The 23,101-nt window shown below is 42.0% G+C and overlaps 1 protein-coding gene across 2 annotated transcripts; it reads left to right on the top strand.

Annotated features, from left to right (window-relative positions):
- The first annotated feature begins 123 nt into the window (after nucleotides 1–123).
- Nucleotides 124–16,985, top strand: Pdcl (phosducin like). Of its 2 annotated transcripts, none has more exons than XM_045142141.1 (4): nucleotides 124–236; nucleotides 2,870–3,046; nucleotides 11,189–11,370; nucleotides 14,829–16,985. In XM_045142141.1, the coding sequence occupies exons 2-4, from the start codon at nucleotides 2,875–2,877 to the stop codon at nucleotides 15,378–15,380; spliced, it is 906 nt and encodes a 301-aa protein (XP_044998076.1). In that variant the 5' UTR covers nucleotides 124–236; nucleotides 2,870–2,874; the 3' UTR covers nucleotides 15,381–16,985. The 2 variants fall into 2 exon arrangements, with proteins under 2 accessions (XP_044998076.1, XP_004662836.1); XM_004662779.2 differs by having other exon boundaries at nucleotides 142–274.
- The last annotated feature ends 6,116 nt before the right edge of the window (nucleotides 16,986–23,101 follow it).

The following is a 23,101-nucleotide window of genomic DNA, read 5'->3' on the forward strand; positions in this document are numbered from 1 at the left end:
AGAGTGTGCAAAAAAAAAAAAAAAAATGCAAAATGTCCGGCTGTTTTGTCCCAGGAAAGGACCAGTAGTTTTTCCTTCAGACAAGAGAAGAAGCTTGTCATTGGGCAGCGTGCATCCGCCATCACGCCGGAAGGCATCCCGATTGGTCCGTACCAACGGGACTCCGGCCGCTTTACTCTAGCGCTCAGGGCGCCGATCCACTTCTGTTCCTGTACGTGAGCACTCCCTTCCTTCTGGTGAGCAGCCCTTCTAGATCCGGACTGAGCGAGGACCGGTAACTACTGGGGTTAGCCGACATAGCCCCGGGTGGAGGGATGACTCGTGAGCCTGGGCAGAAATAGGTGGAGTCCGGACCTCCCGGAGTCCCATGGCCTCTGCCACTTCCCTATCCTGCTCCCCGCTGGTCTCCATTTTTAAGCTTCCTCTAAGCCTCCGTGTGTCCCTCCACTGTCCTTTCAGGACCCGGGCTCCACCCTAGTAAAATTCCTTTGCGGCCCAGCTCCCTGTCCGCGTCCCTCCGCCAGCCCCGCCCCTCCCGTGAGCCCCGCCCTCATCACGTCCCTCCCCCAGTCTCGCGTCTCACGGCGTCCCTACGCCAGTTCCGCCCCTTCAGTGAGCCCCGCCCCTCCTATGAGTCGGCCTCCTCAGCGCATCCCTCCTCTAGCTCCGCCCCTCCCGTGACGTCTGCCCCCTCGGCGCGTCCCTCTGCTAGCCCCGCCCTCTCAGCGCGTCCCTCCGACAGCCCCGCCCCTTCCATGAGCTGCTCCAACATCCACAGCCCTCAGCCAGCCCTGCTCCTTTCACGAGTCCCGCCCCCTCAGCACGTTCCTCCCTCCGCCAGCCCCCCTCCTCAGTGGGTTGCTTTGCTGACACAGCCCTCTTCCCTTTTTGTGAGCTCAGCTAGATTTGCAATCCTCACCTGCTCCTGCCTCCCCTGTGCTCCTCAGCAGTACTTTCCTCCTCACTACCCCTCTTCCCCACCCGTGGCTTAGAGTAGCACTGTCCCCTTAGCATTGCCCTTCTGACCCGTGTGTCTGCCTCTAGGGAACCTTGAGCGGGCTCCTCCCTTCGCTGTCTGCCTTGCCACCTCAGAGGCCCCTGCCCCTAGGTATACTCCTTCTCTGACCTTGTCACCCAGTGCATTTTTCCTGATCTCTCTTTGTGGCCTTATCTTTTGTACATGACACCTCCAAATTCTGATCCCCCGGTAGCACCAGCACTTGGTCTGTATAACTCTTGCCTCTGCAACAATGCTCTGGGTCTTAACAGTCAGATACTACTGCAGATCCAGGCTGCTTCTATATGGGCTCCCAAATTGTGCAGAGGCATTATGCTGGCCGTTTGAGTTGCAGAAACCAAGAGCCCTGTACCTGTAGAGAAGACCTTTGTAATAATGTGCCAGGATCCATGTTAAGTCTCATAAGGCAGTTTAGTGTTGGGATTACTGGAGGAAGAAGTGAGGCCCAGACTTAAATTTAGCAGTGTACTTTTTTTTTTCAATATTTTATTTGCAAGCAGTGAGAGAGAGAGAAGACAGACAGACAGAATGGACACGCTAGGGCTCCAGCCACTGCAGACAAACTTCAGATGTATGTGCCACTTTGTACATCTGACTTTATAGGGGTACTGGGTAATCAACCCCAGGTCATTAGACTTTGCTGGCAAGTGCCTTAACCGTGGAGCCATCTTGCTAACCCTAGAAGTATACTCTTTTTTTGTTTTTATTTTTGTTTTTTCAAGGTAGGGTCTCAGGTCAGGCTCACTATGTAGTCTCAGGGTGGCCTTGAACTCATGGTGATTCTCCTACCTCTGCCTCCCAAGTGCTGGGATTAAAGGCATGCACCACCATGCCCAGCTTCTAGCAGTATACACTTGATGGACTCTTGAACTTTTTCTCTTCTCCAAATTATTAGCCAACAATCTTAGCTAGCAGAAGTAAAAAATAAGCATAAATTTAAAAAAATCATCAGCTGGGAAAGTAGGTTCCTCCTAGGCCATGCACTAGTACAAATGAATATGACTCAGAATCATGCTGTATGTCGCAGAGCATGACAAAGAAATTTTCAATGTATGATCCTCAGATTTTTTTGTTTGTTTTGGTTTTTCAAGATGGGGTCTCACTCTGTCTAGCTAAGGCTGACCTGGAATTCACTCTGTAGTCTCAAGGTGGCTTTGAACTCCTGGTAATTGTCCTACCTCTGCCTCCTGAGTGCAAGCATTAAAGGTGTGTGCCACCACACCTGGCTTGAGCCTTAGTTTTATTGTGTATAAAAAGAGCATGATGGGGGCTGGAGAGATGGCTTAGTGGATCAGCACTGCCCTGTGAAACCTAAGGACCCCAGTTTGAGGGTCAATTACCCAGGACCCACGTAAGCCAGATGCACAAGGTAGCACATGCATCTGGAGTTCATTTGCAGTGTCTAGAGGCTCTGTTGCGCCCATTCTCTCCCTCTCCCTCTCTCTCTCTCTCTCTCGCTCTCAAATAAATAAAAATAAATCTTTTTCAAAGAGCATGATAAACTCTTCTCACACAGACTCATGGTAGGGATCTGTTGAAATTCTGTTTATGGAAACATTTAGATACCTATAAATTACAGAATTTCAGCACAAGTGGAGCCCTGTGTGCTTCAGAGTTTTTTTTTTGTTTGTTTTTTGTGTTTTTTTTTTTGTGTTTTTTTTCTAGGTAGGGTCTCACTCTGGCTCAGGCTGACCTGGAATTCACTATGTAGTCTCAGGGTGGCCTTGAACTCTCGAAGATCCTTCTACCTCTGCCTCCCGAGTGCTGGGATTAAAGGCGTGTGCCACCACGCCCAGCTCCAGAGTTTTGTCTTACAGCTAGGGAAAAGCCTTCTGTGTCATCCTCTCCCAGGCACCATGACGACACTGGATGACAAGTTGCTGGGGGAGAAACTGCAGTACTACTACAGCACCAGTGAGGATGAGGACAGCGACCATGAAGACAAGGACACAGGCAGGGGTGTCCTGGCCAGCAGTGCCATGCCTGCAGAGGCTGAGCTGGTAGGAGAAGGCATCTCAGTTAATACAGGTACTGGAAAGCTCTGAATTCTGGGAACAGGCTTTATAAGCGGCTCATATACTATATATCCATTAGACATTGCCTGATCTCTTCTAAGTCCAATTCCACTTTCAGAGATAATAACTGTGTTGCCATTTTACTGTGTGTGCCGTGCTAGTGTAAATCTGTATGCCTAGCAGTATGGCAAGAAACAAACTGGATTGGCTTTGAATCCTACTTCTCAAATTAATAAGTGTGGTACCCCGTAAATCACAGGTACAAGTATATTGGCAGAATAATTGTCTAGAAATAGCATATTTACACTGTTACTTTTAGTTTGTGTTTTTTTGTTTGTTTCCACTTTTGGGCCCTTCGCATACTAAGCAAGTGCTCTATCACTAGGCTGTGCCCCTGTGCCGGTTTAACCAGATGTCCCGCATACACTCTTATGTTCTGAATGCTTGGTTTCCAAATCATGGCAATTTGGAAAGTGGCACCTTTTTGGAGGGCAGGCTTTTGGGTGTTACAGCCAGCTCCCTCTTGCCAGAGTTCGGCTCATTCACCAGTTGAAGGACATCTAGGCTAGTACTATTCCCCAACTATTGTGAATAGAGTGGCAATAAACATGGTTGAGCAGGTATCTCTGAGGTTTGAGATGAGTCCTTAGGTTATATGCCTAGGAGTGCTATAGCTGGATCATATGTTAGATCTATTTTTAGCTATCTCAGGAACGTCCACACTGATTTCCACAATGGCTAGACCAAATTGCATTCCCACCAACAGTGTAGAAGGGTTCCTCTTTTTCTACATCCTCGCCAGCATTTATGGTCATTTGTTTTCATGATGGTAGCCAATCTGATAGGAGTAAGATGGAATCTCAACGTAGTTTTAATCTGCATTTCCCTGATGACTAGGGATGTTAAACATTTTTTTAGATGCTTATATGCCATTTGTATTTCTTCTTTTGAGAACTTTTTATTTAATTCTACTCTATTTTTTAATTGGCTTGTTTGATTTCTTATTATTTAATTTTTTGAGTTCTTTATATATCCTAGATATTAATCCTCTATCAGATATATAGCTGGGAAATTTTTTTTTCCCATTCTGTAGGTTGCCTCCTTGCTTTATTCACAGTGTCCTTTGCCGTACAAAATCTTTGTAATTTCATGAGGTCCCAGTGGTTAATCTGTGGTCTTATTGCCTGAGAAATTGGGGTTGTATTCAGAAAGTCTTTGCCATGACCAATATGTTGAATGGTTTCCCCTACTTTTTCCTCTAGCAGTTTCAGAGGTTTAGGTCTGATGTTAAGGTCTTGAATCCATGTGGACTTAATTCTTGTGCATGGGGGTAGAGAAGAATCTATTTTCATCCTTCTACAGATACATATCCAGTTTTCCCAGCACCATTTGCTGAAGAGGCTGTCTTTTCTCCAATGAGTATTTTTAGCATTTTTATCAAATATCAGGTGGCTATAACTACCTAGACTTAACCTGGGTCCTCTATTCTGTTCCATTGATCTACATGTCTGCTTTTGTGCCAGTACCATGCTGTTTTTGTTACTATGGCTCTGTAGTATAGGTTAAAATCAGGTATGGTGATACCACCAGCCTTATTTTTGTTGCTCAGTATTAGTTTAGATATTCGAGGTTTTTTGTGATTCCAAATGAATTTTTGGATTGTTTTTTCTATTTCCATGAAGAATGCCTTTGGAATTTTGATGGGGATTGCATTAAATATGTAGATTGCTTTTGGTAAGATTGCCATTTTCACAATATTGATTCTTCTAATCCAAGAACAAGGGATTGTTTCCATTTCCTAGTGTCTTCTGCAATTTTTTTTCCTCAATCTTTATTAACATTTTCCATGATTATAAAAAATATCCCATGGTAATACCCTCCCTCCCCCAACTTTCCCCTTTGAAATTCCATTCTCCATCATATCCCCTCCCCATCTCAATCAGTCTCTCTTTTATTTTGATGTCATTATTTTTTCTCCTCTTATGATGGTCTTCTGTAGATAGTGTCAGGCACTATGAGGTCATAGATATCCAGGCCATTTTATGTCTGGAGGAAGCATGTTGTAAGGAGTCCTACCCTTCCTTTGGCTCTTACGTTCTTTCTGCCACCTCTTCCGCAACAGACCCTGAGCCTTGGAAGGTGTGATCGAGATGTTACTCAGTACTCCAATCACTTCTTTCCAGCACTATGATACCTTCTGAGTCATCCCAAGGTCACTGCCATCTGAAAAGAGAAGATTCTCTACCCAAAGTGAAAATAGCATTAATATAAGGGTATAAATATTAAGAGAAGTGCTTACTGGGCAGTTTGATAGGCATAGTATGTACATTTTTCAAGACATCAGCAGATGTTACACCCCTAGGGCTCATGACTACCCCTGTTTTATGTTTTCAGTATCTGGGATGTATTCCCTCCTATGGAACGGGCCTCCAGTCTGATTGGAGGGCAGTTGGTTTCCACCATGACAGAAGTGCCAGTATTGCACCCCTTGGCTCATTTGGCCTGGCTGGCCAATTATAAGTCTTGCAGTGTCCACTGCTGAGTACCTTCACTGGTGGTATCTCCTCCCATTGAACTACATGTAGAATGGCTTCTTCCAGCTGTGTGTCAGCTGGTCTACATGGAGAAGGTTATAAGCTCAGTTCCAGCAGGATTTCTCAGTGGCCTTGCAGTCCAGGTATGTGGAGTCTTCAGCAATAGGGTCTTACCATCTATTCCTGGTGAGAAACCAAGGGCCTCAGCAATGTCCTATAATGTTTTGGGAGCATCAGGGACCTCCCTGGCCAACAACTCACTGGAAATATTCCATCCCTGGCACTGAAATTTTTCTAATAATGATCTATAGCTCCTGAGTGTTCTATTGTCTAGAACCGGCTGATTCCATATGATTTATTTGCATCCTCTTAAATTTTGATTAGTCCTCTCTCCACCTTTCCTTTACTCGATCTCTTCCCCTGACCTCACTTTGGGCCTTTTCACCCCCGTTAATCTATTCTTCTACTTACATAAATACAATACCAACCTATTAAGTACCATTCTCCCTTCCTTTCTCTTCCCTTTTTATCTCCTTTTTAACTTACTGGCCTCTGCTACTGAGTTTTTTCCTTCTCACACAGATGCCCAATCATCTGTAGCTAGGATCCACATATGAGGGAGAACAAGCGGCACTTGGCTTTCTGGGCGTGGGTTACTTCACTTTGTATAATCCTTTCCAGATCCATCCATTTTCCTGCAAATTTCATAACTTCATTTTTCTTTACCACTGAGTAGAACTTGTATAAATGTGCCTTATCTTTGTTATCCACTCATCAGTTGAGGGACATCTAGGCTGGTTCCATTTCCCAGCTATTATGAATTGAGCTGCAGTAAACATGGTTGAGCATATACTTCTAAGGAAATGGGATGAGTCCTTAGGATATATGCCTAGGAGTGCTATAGCTGGGTCATATGGTAGATCATTTTTTAGCTGTCTTAGGAACCTCCACACTGATTTCCACAATGGCAGGACCAGATTGCATTCCCACCAACAGTGTAGAAGGGTTCCTCTTTTTCCACATCCCTGCCAGCATTTATGATCATTTGTTTTCATGATGGTAGTCAGTCTGACAGGAGTGAGTTAGAATCTCAGTGTAGTTTTAATCTGCATTACCCTGATGAGAAGGGATGTAGAACATTTTTTAGATGCTTATATGCCATCTGTGTTTCTTCTTTTGAGAACTCTCTATTTAGCTCCATAGCCCATTTTTTAATTGGCTTGTTTGATTTCTTATCATTTAACTTTTTAAGTTCTTTGTATATTCTAGATATTAATCCTCTATCAGATATATAGCTGGCAAAGGATTTGTCCCATTCTGTAGGTTGCCTCTTTGCTTTATTCACAGTGTCCTTTGCCGTACAAAATCTTTGTAATTTCATGAGGTCCCAGTGGTTAATTTGTGGTTTTATTGCCTGAGAAATTGGGGTTATATTCAGAAAGTCTTTGCCAAGACCAATATGTTGAAAGGTTTCCTCTACTTTTTCCTCTAGCAGTTTCAGAGTTTCAGGTCTGATGTTAAGGTCTTTAGTCCATTTGGACTTAATTCTTGTGCATGGAGAGAGTGAAAAATCTATTTTCATCCTTCTGAAGATATATCCAGTTTTCCTAGCACCATTTGCTGAGAGGCTGTCTTTTCTCCAATGAGTATTTTTGGCATTTTTATCGAATATCAGGTGGCTGTAGCTACCTGAACTTATATCTGGGTCCTCTATTTTGTTCCATTGATCTACATATCTGCTTTTGTGCCAGTACCATGCTGTTTTTGTTACTATGGCTCTGTAGTATAGGTTAAAATCAGGTATGGTGATACCACCAGCCTTATTTTTGTTGCTCAGTATTAGTTTAGATATTCAAGGTTTTTTGTGATTCCAAATGAATTTTTGGATTGTTTTTTCTATTTCCATGAAGAATGCCTTTGGAATTTTGATGGGGATTGCATTAAATGTGTAGATTGCTTTTGGTAAGATTGCCATTTTCACAATATTGATTCTCCCAATCCAGGAAAAAGGAATGTTTTTCCATTTCCTATTGTCTTCTGCAATTTCTCACTTAAGTGTTTTGTAGTTTTCATTGTAGAGATCCTTTAATTTCTTGGTTAGGTTTATTCCAAGGTACTTTATTTTCCTTGATGCAGTTGTGAATGGGAGTGATTCTCTGATTTCACCTCTGTGTGTTTGTTGTTAGTATATAGGAATGCTACTGATTTCTGTGTATTTTTTTTGTATCCTGCTACATGGCTGTAGGTATTTATCAGCTCTAACGGTTTGCTGGTAGAGTCTTAGGGTCCTTTATATATAGAATCATGTCATCTGCAAATAATGACAACTTGATCTCGTCCTTTCCAATTTGTATCCCTTTTATGTGCGGCTCTTGCCTTATTGCTATGGATAAGACTTCCAGTACTATATTAAATAAAAGTGGGGACAGTGGTCACTCTTGTCTTGTTCCTGATTTTAGTGGAAAAGCTTCCAGTTTTTCCCCATTTAGTAATATGTTGGCTGTAGGCTTGTCATAAATAGCCTTTATTATATTGAGATATGTTCCTTCTATTCCCAGTCTCTGTAGTCCTTTTATCATGAAGGGATGTTGGATTTTGTCAAACACTTTCTCTGCATCTAATGAGATGATCATATGATTTTTGCCCTTCAGTCCATTTATATAATGTATTACATTTATCGATTTGCATGTGTTGAACCATCCCTGCATCTCTGGGTTAAAGCCTCCTTGTTCACGGTGAATGGTGGGGTGTTGAAGTCACCCGCTACCACTGTGTTTGGTGTTACCTGTGACCTTAGTTCTAATAGCATTTGTTTGATGAATTTGGGGGCCCCTATGTTAGGTGCATGTATGTTTAGGATCATAATGTCCTCCTGTTGGAGGGTGCCTTTAATCAACATAAAGTGACCTTCCTTATCTTTCTAAACTAACGTTGGACTGAAGTCTACCTTGTCAGATACTAGGATAGCAACCCCTGCTTGTATTCTAGGTCCATTTGCTTGAAACACCTTTTTCCAACATTTCACCCCAAGATAGTGTCTATCCTTTGTAGAAAGGTGGCTTTCTTGGAGGGAACAAATTGAAAGATCCTGCTGTTTAACCCAGACTGCAAACCTTTGTCTTTTGGTTGAGGCATTGAACTATTGATATTAAGAGATTATTAAAAGGTGTGTATTTATTTTTGCTTTACCTTTGCTCTGTTGTATTAACTAGTATTTGAATATGTTTTGTTTTTTTCCAGGTTCATTATATGTGTGCTTTTTTTTTTCTCCAGCATGGAGGATTCTTTCAAGTATTTTCTGTAGAGCTGCTTTTGTCTTCAAATATTTCTTTAGCCTGCTTTAGTTGTGGAATGTCGTTATTTCTCTGTCTATTTGAATGGATAGTTTTGCAGGTTAAAGTAACCTTGGTTGACAGTTGTTGTCTTTTAGAACTTGCAGTACATCATTCCAAGCTCTTATGGTTTAAAAGTTTGTATGGAATAATCTGCCCTGATTCTGATGGGCTTACCTTTGTAGGTAACTTCCTTTTCCTGTCTTAACTGCTTTCAATATATTTTCTTTGGTTTGTATGTTTGGTAGTTTAATTATAATATGGCAAGGAGAGGTTCTTTCCAGTTTTTGTCTGGCTGGTGTTCTAAGGATTCCTGTATCTGTATTGGCACCCCTTTCCCAATTTGGGGGAAGTTTTCTTCTATAATTTTGTTGAAAACACCTACTATGCCTTTGGAGTGAAATTCTTCTCCTTCTACTATACCCTAAATTCTTATGTTTGATCTTTTCATAGTGTCCTGAATATCTTGAAATTCCCTTCATACTTTCCTTTTAGTTTGTCTTTCTCTTTGTTGAACTGTATTAGATCTGTCACCTGGTCTTCTAGTTTAGATATTCTGTCTGATCCTTCATCCATTCTACTGGTGAGATTTTCTACAGAGTTTTTTTTTTTTATTATTTTATTGATTGTGTTCTTCATTGCTAGTAATTCTGACTGGTTTTTCTTTATTATTTATATTTCCTTACTTATATCTTATATTGAGCTCTTTATTTCATTAAATTGGTTTCCTATGTCTTCTTTGATTCCTTTGATTTCCTCTTTGACTTCTTTGAGCATATTTATAATCATTCTTTTGAAATCTTTCTCAGGCATTTCTTCCAACTCATTCTCACTGGAGGTAATTTCTGATGCATTAATACTTTTTGGTGGATTTGTATTGTCTTGATCTTTGGTGTTTCTTGTGTTATAATATATATATTTTTTTGCATCTTGGATTAATGTAATGCTTGGATTTTCTAGTTAGCTGTAGTATTATTAGATGTATCAATCAATCAGATGTAATATATATTCAGGGTAGCAGCTTAAGGTGCTAGGTGTGGCTCTCAAGACTCTCAGAGTATCTGCAAAAGTGACCCTTGATATTGGGTTTGCCTGCTATGAGAGAGATTCAGGTAGGCTGAGTGGAACAAAATACAGGCAGATTCTAAAATTTAACTAAACAATGTATACATTCAATGAAGAGCAGCATAGAGTATTTATGCAAGAGTAGGTATTATGACAACCAGATCCTCTAACAAAGTCACTTTCCCTTAGGGTGTGTGTTGCCCCACACTCTTAATCCTGTCAACTAGGAGGTTAAGATATCTGGTCTGTTGAGGGTTCCAAGTCAGCTTGTGACCAAGTGAGACCTTTCCCTATGAACAACAGAAGAGGAAACAAAACCAGTATAAATCAAGAAGCAACAAATAACAAGCCTTAAATATAGCTTATTTAAGAATGGCAAATCCGACCATCCATTAGATTTAGCATACAATTTATCTGATATGGAAGGAGCAATTAACACTTCTGGTTCAGGCCTATATACCAGGCTTATTTGGCCGGTACTGACCTGGTGTAATCCCAGTTCCCTTTTGGGATGGTTTTGGTCTCAGTTATGCCGCGCTCCTGCTTGGGTCACTCTTTGGTGTGCTGTGGGTTCAAGTAGGCTGGCTGGGTCTCTGGATTGCTGCTCTGGTCGCTGGTGCTGGATGCTGTGATGTCCCTTCCCCAGGTCTCTGGTGTTTGCTGGTGCTTGCACTGGCGATGGGGGAGGGGAGGCTGTGGATCGTGGCTCTAGTTCTCCCACTTGTCCACGTGATCCTCTACCTTGTGATCTGGTCGTCCCTTTGCTGCAGTTCTCCCTTCATGTTTCTTGAGTTTGCAAAGAGCTCTGCTTTGAGTGGAAAATCCCCTCACCTGGCTTTTCCTGCAGCTCAAGCCCATCCTTGCATCTGTGGCCCTGCGGACCTGGTGCCGCCACTGCTGTAGCTGCTTCTGCCTGCCTATGTGGGCTCTGGATGCTCTGGATCTCTCCTACTTCTCTGCTGCCATTGGTAATTTCTTATACACCTTACTTTTTAGTAGAAAAGTATATTTTGCTGTGTTGTTTTTTTCTTTTTCTCCTCTAGACTGCTTTGGTGTGGTTCCTACGCCACCATTTTAACCGGAAGTCCAACTAACTTATTTTGTTTACTTGTTTTATGAAAAGAGAGAAGGAATGGGTTCTTTGCAAACTTCAGGCCGAGGTTAGCGCCTACTTACAGAAGTACCTTGCCTTATTTTAGTCACATGTTTGAACATCTTGCTCAGGTCCTAAAGGCGTCATCAATGACTGGCGCCGCTTCAAGCAGTTGGAGACCGAGCAGAGGGAGGAGCAATGCCGGGAGATGGAGAGGCTGATCAAGAAGCTGTCCATGACCTGCAGATCCCACTTGGATGAGGAGGAGGAGCAGCAGAAACAGAAGGACCTCCAGGAGAAGATCAGTGGGAAGGTGACTGGCTTTTCCCAGTCACTTATCTGCCTGCTGGAACTGGGCTTAGTGATTCAGGAGGTTTGGATGTGTCCTCTTAGAAGCTGTGGCAAAGGAGAGAGCCATGTCTTAACGTGGACACACCTGGGCTTGTCCTCAGCTATTATAAGTGCTTGTGGCAAAATCTCTTCCTCTGAGGTGTTTTTTTTTTTTTTTTTTCATTTTTTAAATTGGTTGAATGTGGTAAGTGCCCCCTTGCTGTAGGACTGTGTGAGGAAAATGTCCATGATAATGGACTTGCCTGTTGAAAGTGCTGAGTATTAGTTTTCAGTTTTTTATTGAAGAAATACCCCTGTGAGGGTGATGGTGTTACCTCAGTTTTTAGATGATAAAACAAGAGTCCCTTGTTTAGGGTAATTTAACCATAATGGTAGTCAGAGCTAAAATCCTAATTCAGGTTTTTCTGATCTTTCCATGATATTGCTCTAGTTCATTGGAAGGTGTGTGTGTGTGTGTGTGTGTGTGTGTGCACGCACACACGCGTGCGTGTTTGTGCACACACAAACACACGCAGACATTCTGAAAGAAAACGATTCTGTTACACCCTCTGACCATAAAAATAATGTCTAGGAATTTCTGAGATCAGTTACCTATGGCTAAAAGCTTACATATAAGTCAAAATGAAGGCAATGAAATGAGGGCAATGATAGGAGTATTAAGTTGGTAATTAATCACCTTGACTAGGATTTCAGGGCATGAAACCCAAAGACTTACAAATCAGAAAGATCCACTTTGGTAGGCCAAGATTGAGTGGAGAGTTATGGGATGGGAAGATGATTGCTAATGAAGACAGTGAACTTCCAGTGAAGCTGACTAGTTACAACACAGTGAAGCAACAGTCACATGACCATATGGATTCCACTTGAGAGAGGCTGTCCCTGCCCTGACTGCCAGAAATAAGGGATGAGGAGGTGAAAGTAAAATATGATACATTGTATATCAGTTTATGAAAGTATAAGCACAAGGAAACACTTATGTTATCATTTACATTACCTAAGGGCAAAAGCAGGTTGAGATATACCCACAGCTGCTGCTATGCAAGCAAAACTACTCCAGTATGCTGACTGCTGATAATAGAAAAGTAAAGGTGGGCATAGTGGCACATACTGGCTGAGGGACAAGAACTGTGAGTTCTCAGCTTGTTCTCAGCCTTGTCTACATTGGGAAGTCCCCCAAAAGAAAAAAGTTTTAGAGTATAAGTGAGTGTGTGTGTGAGAGAGATGTGGGTGTAGGTGCAGAGCAATGATTGAGAATGTTCCTTCTGAAGTTCCTTTTCTGTTGTTTTGTTTTTCAAGGTGGAGTGGAGTTTCACTCTAGCCCAGACTGACCTGGAATTCACTATGTAGTCTCAGAGTGGCCTCAAACTCACAGCAATCATCCTCTCTCTGCCTCCCAAATGCTGGGATTAAAGGTGTTCAACACCATGCCTGGCTTGAAGTTTTTTAATGTCTGCATCTGTCAATCAATAAAAGGGACTAAAATAATGCGTTGTCAAAACTGACCATATTAATCAGTTTTTCATTGCTGGGACAAAATACCTGATAAAAATCAGATTAAGTAGGAGGAAGGATGTATTTCAGCCTACAGTTCCAGGTTACAGTCCATCATGGCTGGAAAAGCACAGTAATGAGAGCTTGAGGTGGCTGGTCATATTCATCACAGTGAAGAAGCAGAGAGCAAGGAAGGTTTGCTGCTCAACCTGTTCTCCTTTTTTTTTTAAAGTTATTAGAGACAGAGATAGTGAGTGAGTATGGGCATGCCAGGGCCTCCCCTGCCACTGCAAATGAACTCCAGATACATGTACCACCTTGTGCATCTGCCTGTAATGTGCATACTAGGGAATCAAACCAGGGCCGTCCGGCTTTGCAAACAAGCACCTTTAGCCACTGAGCCATCTCTCCAGCCCAGCTCTCTCCTTTTTATACAGTCTAGAGGCCTGACCCATGGAATGATGACACCCACACTTAAAGCAGGTCTTCCACCTCAATCTAATTAAGCAATCCCTTTACAGACATGATCAGAGGCTAACCTAATGTAGGTAACCTCTCACAGGTCCTGTCAAGTTGATAATATAAGCCATCACATGGACAAAGGGGAGATGTGTCAATGAAGTGACATCATCTTATGTCAAATTTGAATTGAGAGGCATTGCAGTTAAAAATGTAGGGTTTTGGGGTGGGGGATGTGGTTCAGTTGGTAGAGTGTCTGCCTAGCATGCACAAAGCCCTGGGTTCAATTCCCCAGCACTGCATAAACCAGGTATAGTGGTACATGTAATCCCAGCACTTGGGATATGGAGTCAGGAGTGTCAGAAGTTCAAGGTCATCCTTTGCTGTATAGAGCTTGAGATCATGTCTCAAAAAGTAAAAATTAAATAAAAGACCTGTTTTTTGTGTTCCTTGAATAATTTTATACATTATTTATATATTTGCAAGCAGAGAGAGAAAAGAGACAGACAGAGAGAATGGGCACACCAGAGCCTCAAACAAAACCAGATGCATGCGCCACTTTGTGCATCTGATTTTACATGGTAACTGGGAAATTGAACCCATGTCCTCAGGCTTTGCAGGCAAGTTCCTTGACTACTGAGCCATCTCTCCAGCCCCATTTATTTTTGTTTTACTTTTCTCTTTTTCAAAGTAGGATTGCACTCTAGCCCAGGCGGACCTGAAATTTAACTCTGTAGTCCCAGGCTACATCAAACTCACAGCAATCCTACCTTAGCCTCCCAGGGATTAAAGGTGACATCTGGCTGAAACCTGTTTTTCAAAACAAATTTTTTTTTACTTATTTATTTATTTTGGTTTTTCGAGGTAGGGTCTCAGTCTAGCCCAGGCTAACCTGGAATTCTCTGTGTAGTCTCAGGGCGGCCTCAAACTCATGGTGATCCTCCTACCTCTCCCAAGTGCTGGGATTAAAGGCGTATGCCACCACGTCCAGCTTAACAAAATATTTTATTTATTTGAAAGAGGAAAGAGAGTATGGGCCAGAGGAAGACCCTACCTCAAAAAAAAAAAAAAAAAATTCAAGTTTTAAAATTCCTGGTTTTATACCTATTACTCTGTGCACTTGGGAAAAATAATGTAAAACCTTGGGGCTTAAAAAAAATCCATTTTTAAAATGGGTTTATTAAAGTTCCTTCCCTATTGGGGTATCTCAAGAGTTCAGTGAAAGTCAGGCATGATATTCCTCATTATTTGAGAGGCTGTGGCAGGAGGATCACTTGAGTTTTTGAGTCTAAGGCCAGCTTGAGCTACCTCCCTTGAGACTCTTTTGCAAAAAAAAAAAAAGGAAAAAGGAAAAAGGAAAAAGTGATATGCATAAAAGTCTTAGTGTGGTGCCTCAGATGTTCTAAATGCACAGTGCATATTGACATTTTCATGCATATTCTGGCTGTTTACCTGATGGTCTTCCTCCAGATGACACTGAAGGAGTTTGCTATGATGAATGAGGACCAGGATGATGAGGAGTTTCTGCAGCAGTACCGGAAGCAGAGGATGGAAGAGATGCGGCAGCAGTTACACAAAGGGCCCCAATTCAAGCAGGTTTTTGAGATCCCCAGTGGAGAAGGGTTTTTAGAAATGATTGATAAAGAACAGAAAAGCACCCTCGTCATGGTCCACATTTATGAGGATGGCATTCCCGGGACCGAAGCCATGAATGGCTGCATGATCTGCCTTGCCTCAGAGTACCCTGCTGTCAAGTTCTGTCGTGTGAAGAGCTCAGTCATTGGAGCCAGCAGTCATTTTACCAGGAATGCCCTGCCTGCCCTGCTCATCTACAAGGGGGGAGAATTGATTGGCAATTTTGTCCGTGTCACTGACCAGTTGGGGGAGGATTTCTTTGCTGTGGACCTTGAAGCTTTTCTACAGGAATTCGGATTACTCCCAGAAAAGGAAGTCTTGGTGCTGTCATCTGTGCGTGACTCTGCCACCTGTCACAGTGAAGACAGTGATCTGGAAATAGATTGAACTGATAATCTAGTTGCCTAAATTCTCCATTGTTTGGGCTAGAGGACACATGTCTATATTTATTTTTGTTCCTTCCTGTGTCTTCTGGCTTTTAAGCTGTTCTTTGTAGTCTCTGTTATTATATGGAAAGTCAGAAATTCTTCGATTAAATCATAATGCTGAGTCACTTTGGGGCTACCTATAAAATGACTTAAAATTACATAAACAGGATGCCAGGCTTTTGAACTGTTTACTTAAGATTTTCTAGCCTGACATCTCTGTTAGTGTTTCCAGTCAATATTTATTAGCATCCTAAAGGCAGTGTCCTGGAAATTGTCTGCTGAGGTCTCAGAGTAGGATTCCCTAGTTAGTGTGTTATGTGCAGCGTAAAGAGTGTGTTTCCTTAGTCAAATGACTGGCTATGTTTGCTTGTAATCAGATCTGTAGTCCTACAAAGCAGTTTCTTTTCCCTAGGCCCTCTTTTCTACTTAATGGCCCTAGACAGAGCTGGGGATGTTGCTTAATGGCACAATATTTGCCCAGCATGCACAGGGCCCTGAGTTTGATCCCCAGCATTGTAAAACAAAAACAAAGCAAAAGGTTCCAGGTGTCACCTCCTGCCCTGTAAGGAGCAGTGTGGCCTCTGCTGCAGCTGCAGTCAGTGTTCCCTAATGACATGGAACAGCAGGGATGATTTACGCTGGCTGCTCATGGTGCTGGGTGACAAGCATCTTGTGACACAGACACTGGAGTTTATGGGGCTGGGAAGCTTGTTTAAGGAGGACCTTCCACTGCTTCTCCATGTCTGTCTGTCCTTCTGTTATTTCAACAAGGCAACTTTTTGCTTAGTCTAGATTTTTTTAACCTTTTTTTTTTTTGCATTGTTGGAAAATAACTCACATTCAGTAGAGGAAAATTGACCAAAATGCAGATGCCAAATAAAAATTTAGAATCTGTAATTCTGCCATCTAGAATAAAACACTGCTAATGTTATGGCATATTTGTTATTAAAGTGTTTTCTTTGTATACATAAACTTTTTTGTTTTGTTTTTAAACAACATTGGGATCATTCTGAACATGCTGTTATATATAGTATGGTCAGCTAATAACTTACTGTACATTTTTCATATAATACTCTTCTATAACGTTTCTTCAATAATTACTGATACTCTGTTATGTGGCTATGATGTAATTTGTTTGCTAGTTGTCTCAAAAATATTGCAAAAGGCAGGGCATGATGGTGCATGCCTTTAGTCCCAGCACTCAGGAGGCAGAGGTAGGAGGATTGCCGTGAGTTTGAGGCCACCCTGAGACTCCATAGTGAATTCCAGGTCAGCCTGGGCTAGAGTAAGACCCTACGTCAAAAAACCAAAAATTGCAAAAACTTTAAAAAATTATGAAAGTAATGTGTTCATTGTAGAATATGCAACAAAAAGCTAAAAGAGGTTTATGAAGCCATAATTTCATTAAACAAACTTGATTCCTGTTATCATTTTTATAGATATCTAGTTTTTTTGTGTGTATTTATAAAAATAATTGTTGAGTTTTTTCCTTGTATTTCTTGAAATATATGTCTTAGTATCAGAGAAAATATAATTGGGAATTAAATAATGGTTTTAGCATCTACAGTTTGATGTCCTTGCTTGTTCAGAAACCAATTGTAGAAGAGTCTTGAAACTATATGTCATGTTCATGTTACAGAAACTGAGTCACACAGAGATGGCACCAGAGAGATACTGGAGAATCAGAAAATTTATTCATGTTGACATGGACTCAGTTCCAAAGCCTGAGTACTGAGCTCTGATATGGCAGTCAGTCTGATATCATCTTGAATTCTTTACACTATTGGTGGGTTACAAGTTTCTAAGGTTACATGATTCTGAGGCACAAATCAGTCAGTGGTAAGAAAGTACAAATGTAGAACAGAAAGCTGTTTGTTAAGGGGTGTTTGTGCCCAAGGCTGGGCTAACCAGATATAAGCCCGGTGTAGCTGCATACATAGGCAGAAGACTCAGGGTCATGCTGTCTCCCTGGTAAAGCTTGTACAATAGAAACTTGTGTTTTAGACCATCATCTGTGTCTGCTTTCTTCATTAAATTTCTTCTACCACATTTAGTCAATAAAAAGAGGGCATGGTTCTTCTGATGAAGGAAGCTCATTGTAGACAATGAAGATGAGAAAAGACAGTTGTAGTCAATGTTCTAGTGTGCTTTTCTCCAGTCATCAATACTTTAAAAAATTTTACTATGTGTTTATTTGAGAGAGAATGGGTGCACCAAGGCCTCTAGCCATAGCAAATGAACTCCAGATGCATGCACTGCCATATACATCTGGCCTACATGAGTACAGGAGAATCAAACCTGGGTCCCCAGACTTCACAAGCAAGTGCCTCAACGACTGCAGTCTTCAATATGTTTTTTTTTTTTTAAGCAAGTATTTTTATTTATTTGAGAACGACAGACAGAGAGAGAAAGAGAATGGGTCCGTGAGGGCCTCTAGCCACTGCAAACGAACTCCATATACATGTGCCACCTTGTGCATGTGGCTTACATGGGTACTGGGTAATAGCATTGGAGCTTACTAAACTTAGTTCGGTTCTCTGCCTTATCTAATATTGCATGATAAATACTTTGATATATTGTGAAAATTCAAGGTAAGTCATTTCCAGTGGCTAATATCCAATGCTATTAACAATATTGGGAGATTGAGGGCTAGAGAGATGGCTTAGCGGTTAAGTGCTTGCCTGTGAAGTGTAAGGACTCCGGTTCCAGGCTCGCTCCAGACCTTATTTATTTCTCTTAATATTTTTGTAGACAGAGAGAAGAGAGACAAAGAATACATGTGCCACTTTGTGCATCTGGCTTTATGTGGATACTGGGGAATCGAACCCTGGGTGTTAGGCTTTGTAGGCAAGCCCCTTAACCACTGAGCCATCTTTCCAGCCCTATAAAATATTTTTTAAGAAGACTGTTCAGAAGTCAAAAGTCTAAAGTCTCTTCTGAAACTCAAGGCTAACTTAACCATGAGCCTTGTAAAATTAAATGAGAAAATAACAATTTTCCAACATATAACAGAGTAAACATTCCCATTCTAGCATAACAAGGAAAGATCAGGCCAAAGGAAAACAAACAGTAGGGCAAACATCAAGCCCTGCAGCTATATGTCTGGCATCAGGGCCTCATGGTATATACCTGTGCTCCAACTGGTTTGGGGAGCCCCACCCCTAAAGTTCTACTGTCAGCTTGAGATGTTGGTTAGACCCCTTGGATTATGGCTGCAGCAGCTAAGTGCCTGGATTATGTCTGCAGCAGCTAAGTGCCTGCACAGCTGAACTGGGGGGAAAAAAAATTTACCAAGGTAGCCATGTGGGCAGAGAACCCTCGTAAGGGCATTTTGTTCAGGCATCATTCATATCGTCCCAGTGCAAAGTACTTGGTTTCTCACTCGTCGTGCTTATCTCTAGCAATTACAGGTGCTTTGTCCAGCCTTACCTTATTAGCACTGTCCTCAATGCATTTGTTCTCCTTTCCTCACCAAACTGTAATTTCTTCAGTTTTCTTCTATTCCACTTTCTGCTTTCTCTCACTCTAAACCAGGCTAAAGGCAGTGAGAAATAACCCTGCTACAGCCTGTGAGTGAGTGTGTGTGTGTGTGTGTGTGTGTGTGTATCTGAGAGAGAGGGAGAGGGAGACTGAGAAAGCATAGGTATGTGTGGCACACATGTGGAGGTCAGAACAACCTAGGTGTCACTCCTAACCTTCCACCTTGTTTTGAGGCAGTGCCTCATTCAGTACTCCATTTGCCAGGCTAGCTGGCTCATGAGCTTCCAGTAGATTCATGTTTCTGTCTCCTATCTTACCACACGTGTTCTGGGATTATAGATGCTGGTGCTATTTGCATCCAGCTTTATGTGGGTCCTGGGGATCCAAATTCAGCTGATCAAGCTTGCTCGGCAAATGCTTTATCCACTAAGCCACCTTCCCACAAAGTGCTTTACTTTAAAGAATGTATTTATTTATTTGCAAGTGTGTGTGTGTGTGTGTGTGCACGCGCATGCCAGGGTCTCTTAGAGCTGCAAATAACACGTCACTTTTGCATCTGGCTTTTTGTGGGTGGTAGGAGAATTAAACTTGGGTCAACAGGTTTTGCAAGCAAGTTCTTCTAACCACTGTGCAATCTCCCCAGTATATTACTTTTTATTTTAGCAATTCTCAAATTTTAAGGATTGGATGAATGTAGCTAGATGTCTTGCCAGAATATAACATGATATGTCTTCTATCCCATACCTGATGGAGTCCTTGTTCCTCACTGAGACCTCAGGAGCATAACATTTACTGTCCATGTTTATATTGACATTCTGGTTTTCAGCGCTTCTACCAGAACTACCTACTAAGTTCTGCTTAGAGCATCCTAGGGTTTCTCTAGTCTGCAGTTCCCAAACTCCACATTCCTCCTGCTAACCCATTCCAAAGGCCAACAATCAACATAGTCAGTTTTTTTCCCCCTACAGCAATAACCTTACTTCTTGGCATTATTTTTTGTATTACTTTTACCTTCATGTGATAAAATACTAGAAAGAAGCAAGCTAAAGGAGGAACAATTTACTTTGACTTGCAGTTTTGAGGAGATACCATCCATATGGTGAGTACTGCTTCCATGGTGACATGACAATCAATGCCAGGGTGAAGGAAAGAGACACTGACGATACTCAACACCTACCAAAGCAGAGATCCAGAAGCTCCTCACTGAAGTAGATTTAAAACTCACCCACCAAAGCTCAGGGAATTTTGTGGAACAGGGGCTGGAAAGATTGTAAGAACCACAGGTTGGGATGTCATGGCCAGAGGCACTGCCTGTCCCCAATAACTGACTTCTACTCCCAGAATGCATAGCCCACAACCCCATGGGAAATACCTGCAACCCCACTGAGGAGGGACCCCTGCAGAATAGGGGCAGAGAAAAGGGAAAAGATGGTACCAACACATGATGCATCCATACAAAGTATGCTCTTAGTAAAAAAAACAGCTGGGCATGGTGGCACACACCTTTAATCCCAGGACTCGGGAGGCAGAGGTAGGAGGATTGCCATGAGTTCAAGGCCACCCTGAGACTACATAGTGAATTCCAGGTCAGCCTGAGCTAGAGTGAAACCCTACCTCAAAAAATAAATAAATAAATAAATAATTCAAGTGATCATGCCAGTAATCCTACCACTCAACAATCTAAAACATGAAGATTGCCATGAGTTCAAGTCCTGCCTGGGGTACATAGTGACTTATAGAGCAGTCTGGGCTACAAAGTGAGACCTTACCCCAAACAAGACAAATAAAACAAAATTAAAAATGCTGATGAGGTTGATGGTATTCCCTTATACACTGTAGGTAGGAATGTAAATTAGTTCAGCCACTATGGAAATTGACATATATGTATGTATATTTGGCTACAATACTACCTCCTTCAGCAAGCATAAAGCCTATAAATGTATATAAATCCTCAGGGAAGGGTAGGGCCTTGCAGGCCTCTCTGATAACCATGATAGAATGTGGACAAGCCCAGTCTTATGCAGGTTATGTCAGTTGCTGAGTTTAAGAGTGTCAGGATCATTTACTGTCTAGAGGACAGTGTTCCACAACAATGTATCCCTGCCCCTGGCTCTTACAGTCTTTCTGCCCCCTTTTCTGTGATCTTCTTTGAGCCCACTGCAGAAAGGAGCTCCACCGATCAAATGTGAGAGCAACACTAACCTATGGGAATTAATATAAATATTTAGGGGCTGGAGAGATGGCTTAGCGGCTAAGCGCTTGCCTGTGAAGCCTAAGGACCCAAGTTCAAGGCTCTACTCCCCAGGACCCACATTAGCCAGATGCACAGGGAGGTACACAGGTCTGGAGTTTGTTTGCAGTGGCTGGAGGTCCTGGTGCACCCATTCTCTCTCTCTCTCCCTCTTTCTCTGTCACTCTCAAGTAAATAAGCAAGAATAGATTAAACATTTTTATTTATTTATTTGCAAGGAGAGAGAGAGAGAAAGAGAAAGAAAATGGGCATGCCAGGGCCTCCAGCCACTGCAAACAAATTCCAGATGTATGTACCACTGTGCATCTGCCTTTACATGGGTACTGGAGAATTGAACCCAGGTTATTAGGCTTTTTAATTAAGTGCCTTATCCACTGAGTCATCTCTCTAGTCCCTAGATATAACTATTTAGATGACAATTTGATAGGATTGTATATCTTTTTTTTTTAAGGAGTCACCTCTCCACTAGGGCCTATGACTGCTCTAGTCATAGACTTTTGACCAGGTTTATTGTACTAAGCATAAATTCCCTCCTATGGAGTGGACCTCAACTCCAGCCATAAAGTGGTTAGTTACTCCTATAATTATCATGCCACTATTTCTCTATTGGACACATTTTGCCTGGCAGATCAATAGTATAGCCCTCAGGGTTTCTGTGGCTTTTTTTGTGTTTTTCCAAGTAGGGTCTTGCTCTAACCGAGGCTGACCTAGAAGTCACTATGTAGTCTCAGACTGGCCTTGAACTCACAATGATCTTCCTACCTTGGCTTCAAGGAGTGCTGAGATTAAAGGCATGTGCCACCGTGCCCTAGGATGTGGCCTTTTGGTTTTACTTTTACTTTTTGGCAACACCATGGATCAAATCCAGGATCTTGTACATGCTAGGCAAGTGCTCTATCACTGAGCCACATCCCCAGGCCTTTGATGTAACATTTTGTTTAATTTCTCTCTCTCTCTCTCTCTCTCTCTCTCTCTCTCTCTCTCTCTCTCTCTCTCTCTCTCTGTGTGTGTGTGTGTGTGTGTGTGTGTGTGTGTGTGTCTTTCTGTTTATGTGTGTATGATGTGTATTCATGTGTGTGAGGTATCAGTCAATGATCTCGGGTGATGGTCTTCATCTTCAACCATGTTTGAGGCCAGATCTCTTGTTCACACTGTGTTTCCATGATAGCAGGCCTGTATGCTTCCAAGTATTCTCCTGATTGCCTCCCATCTTGCCATAGACACTGGGATTAGAAACACACACACAGTACTGCATTTGGCTTTACATGATTTCTGAGGCATCCAAACTCAGGCAGTAAGCTTGCATAGCAAAAATTTTACTTACTGAACCTACTGAACCATCTCTCCAGATCCCATCTCCTTTAGACAACTTGGGAAACCCTACTTGCCCTCCAAAACTCAGCTCAAGTCTCACATCTCTGGATTCTTAGTAAATATGCATCATTTTTCAGAATGCAGCAGTTTTCTCATTACATGAATTCCCACAGGTCATGGAAACATTGCTTAGAAAAAGGTTTGAAGGATTAAAGCCTGCATCCAACAAGTACTGATTGTGTCTTCTTTTTTCCATTTGTTCAAGGGGTCAAATAGTTCGAATGAAAGTTCAGTGAGCTAATATCAATAAAATAAACTTAGTATTTTGCTTAACCCAAACATCTTAATAACTCATTTTGTTATTATTTTGTCTTGTTATTTTTAAATTGTTTATTTATTTGAGAGGGAGGGGGAAGAAGGGGCATACCAGGGCCTCTTGTCACTGCAAATGAACTCCAAATGCATAACCATTTTGTGCATATGACTTTATGTGGGTACTGGAAACTCAAACCCAGACTGACAGGCTTGCAAGCAAGCACCTTTAACTGCTGAACCATCTCTCCAGCCATATTCTATCCTTTTTTTTTTTCTTGAGGCAAACCCAACAGACTGACCCTTTTTAATTTAATGCAAGA

The sequence above is a fragment of the Jaculus jaculus genome, chromosome 1 (genome assembly GCF_020740685.1).
Source record: "Jaculus jaculus isolate mJacJac1 chromosome 1, mJacJac1.mat.Y.cur, whole genome shotgun sequence".
Classification (NCBI taxonomy): Eukaryota; Metazoa; Chordata; class Mammalia; order Rodentia; family Dipodidae; genus Jaculus; species Jaculus jaculus.

Bases quoted from the DNA above. Each gene is read 5' to 3' on its own strand.
- Pdcl (XM_045142141.1), top strand. From the start codon at position 2,875: ATGACGACACTGGATGACAAGTTGCTGGGGGAGAAACTGCAGTACTAC. The intron at 3,047-11,188 runs GTACTGGAAAGC...CATCTTGCTCAG, and splicing joins AGGCATCTCAGTTAATACAG to GTCCTAAAGGCGTCATCAAT. The intron at 11,371-14,828 runs GTGACTGGCTTT...GTCTTCCTCCAG, and splicing joins AGGAGAAGATCAGTGGGAAG to ATGACACTGAAGGAGTTTGC.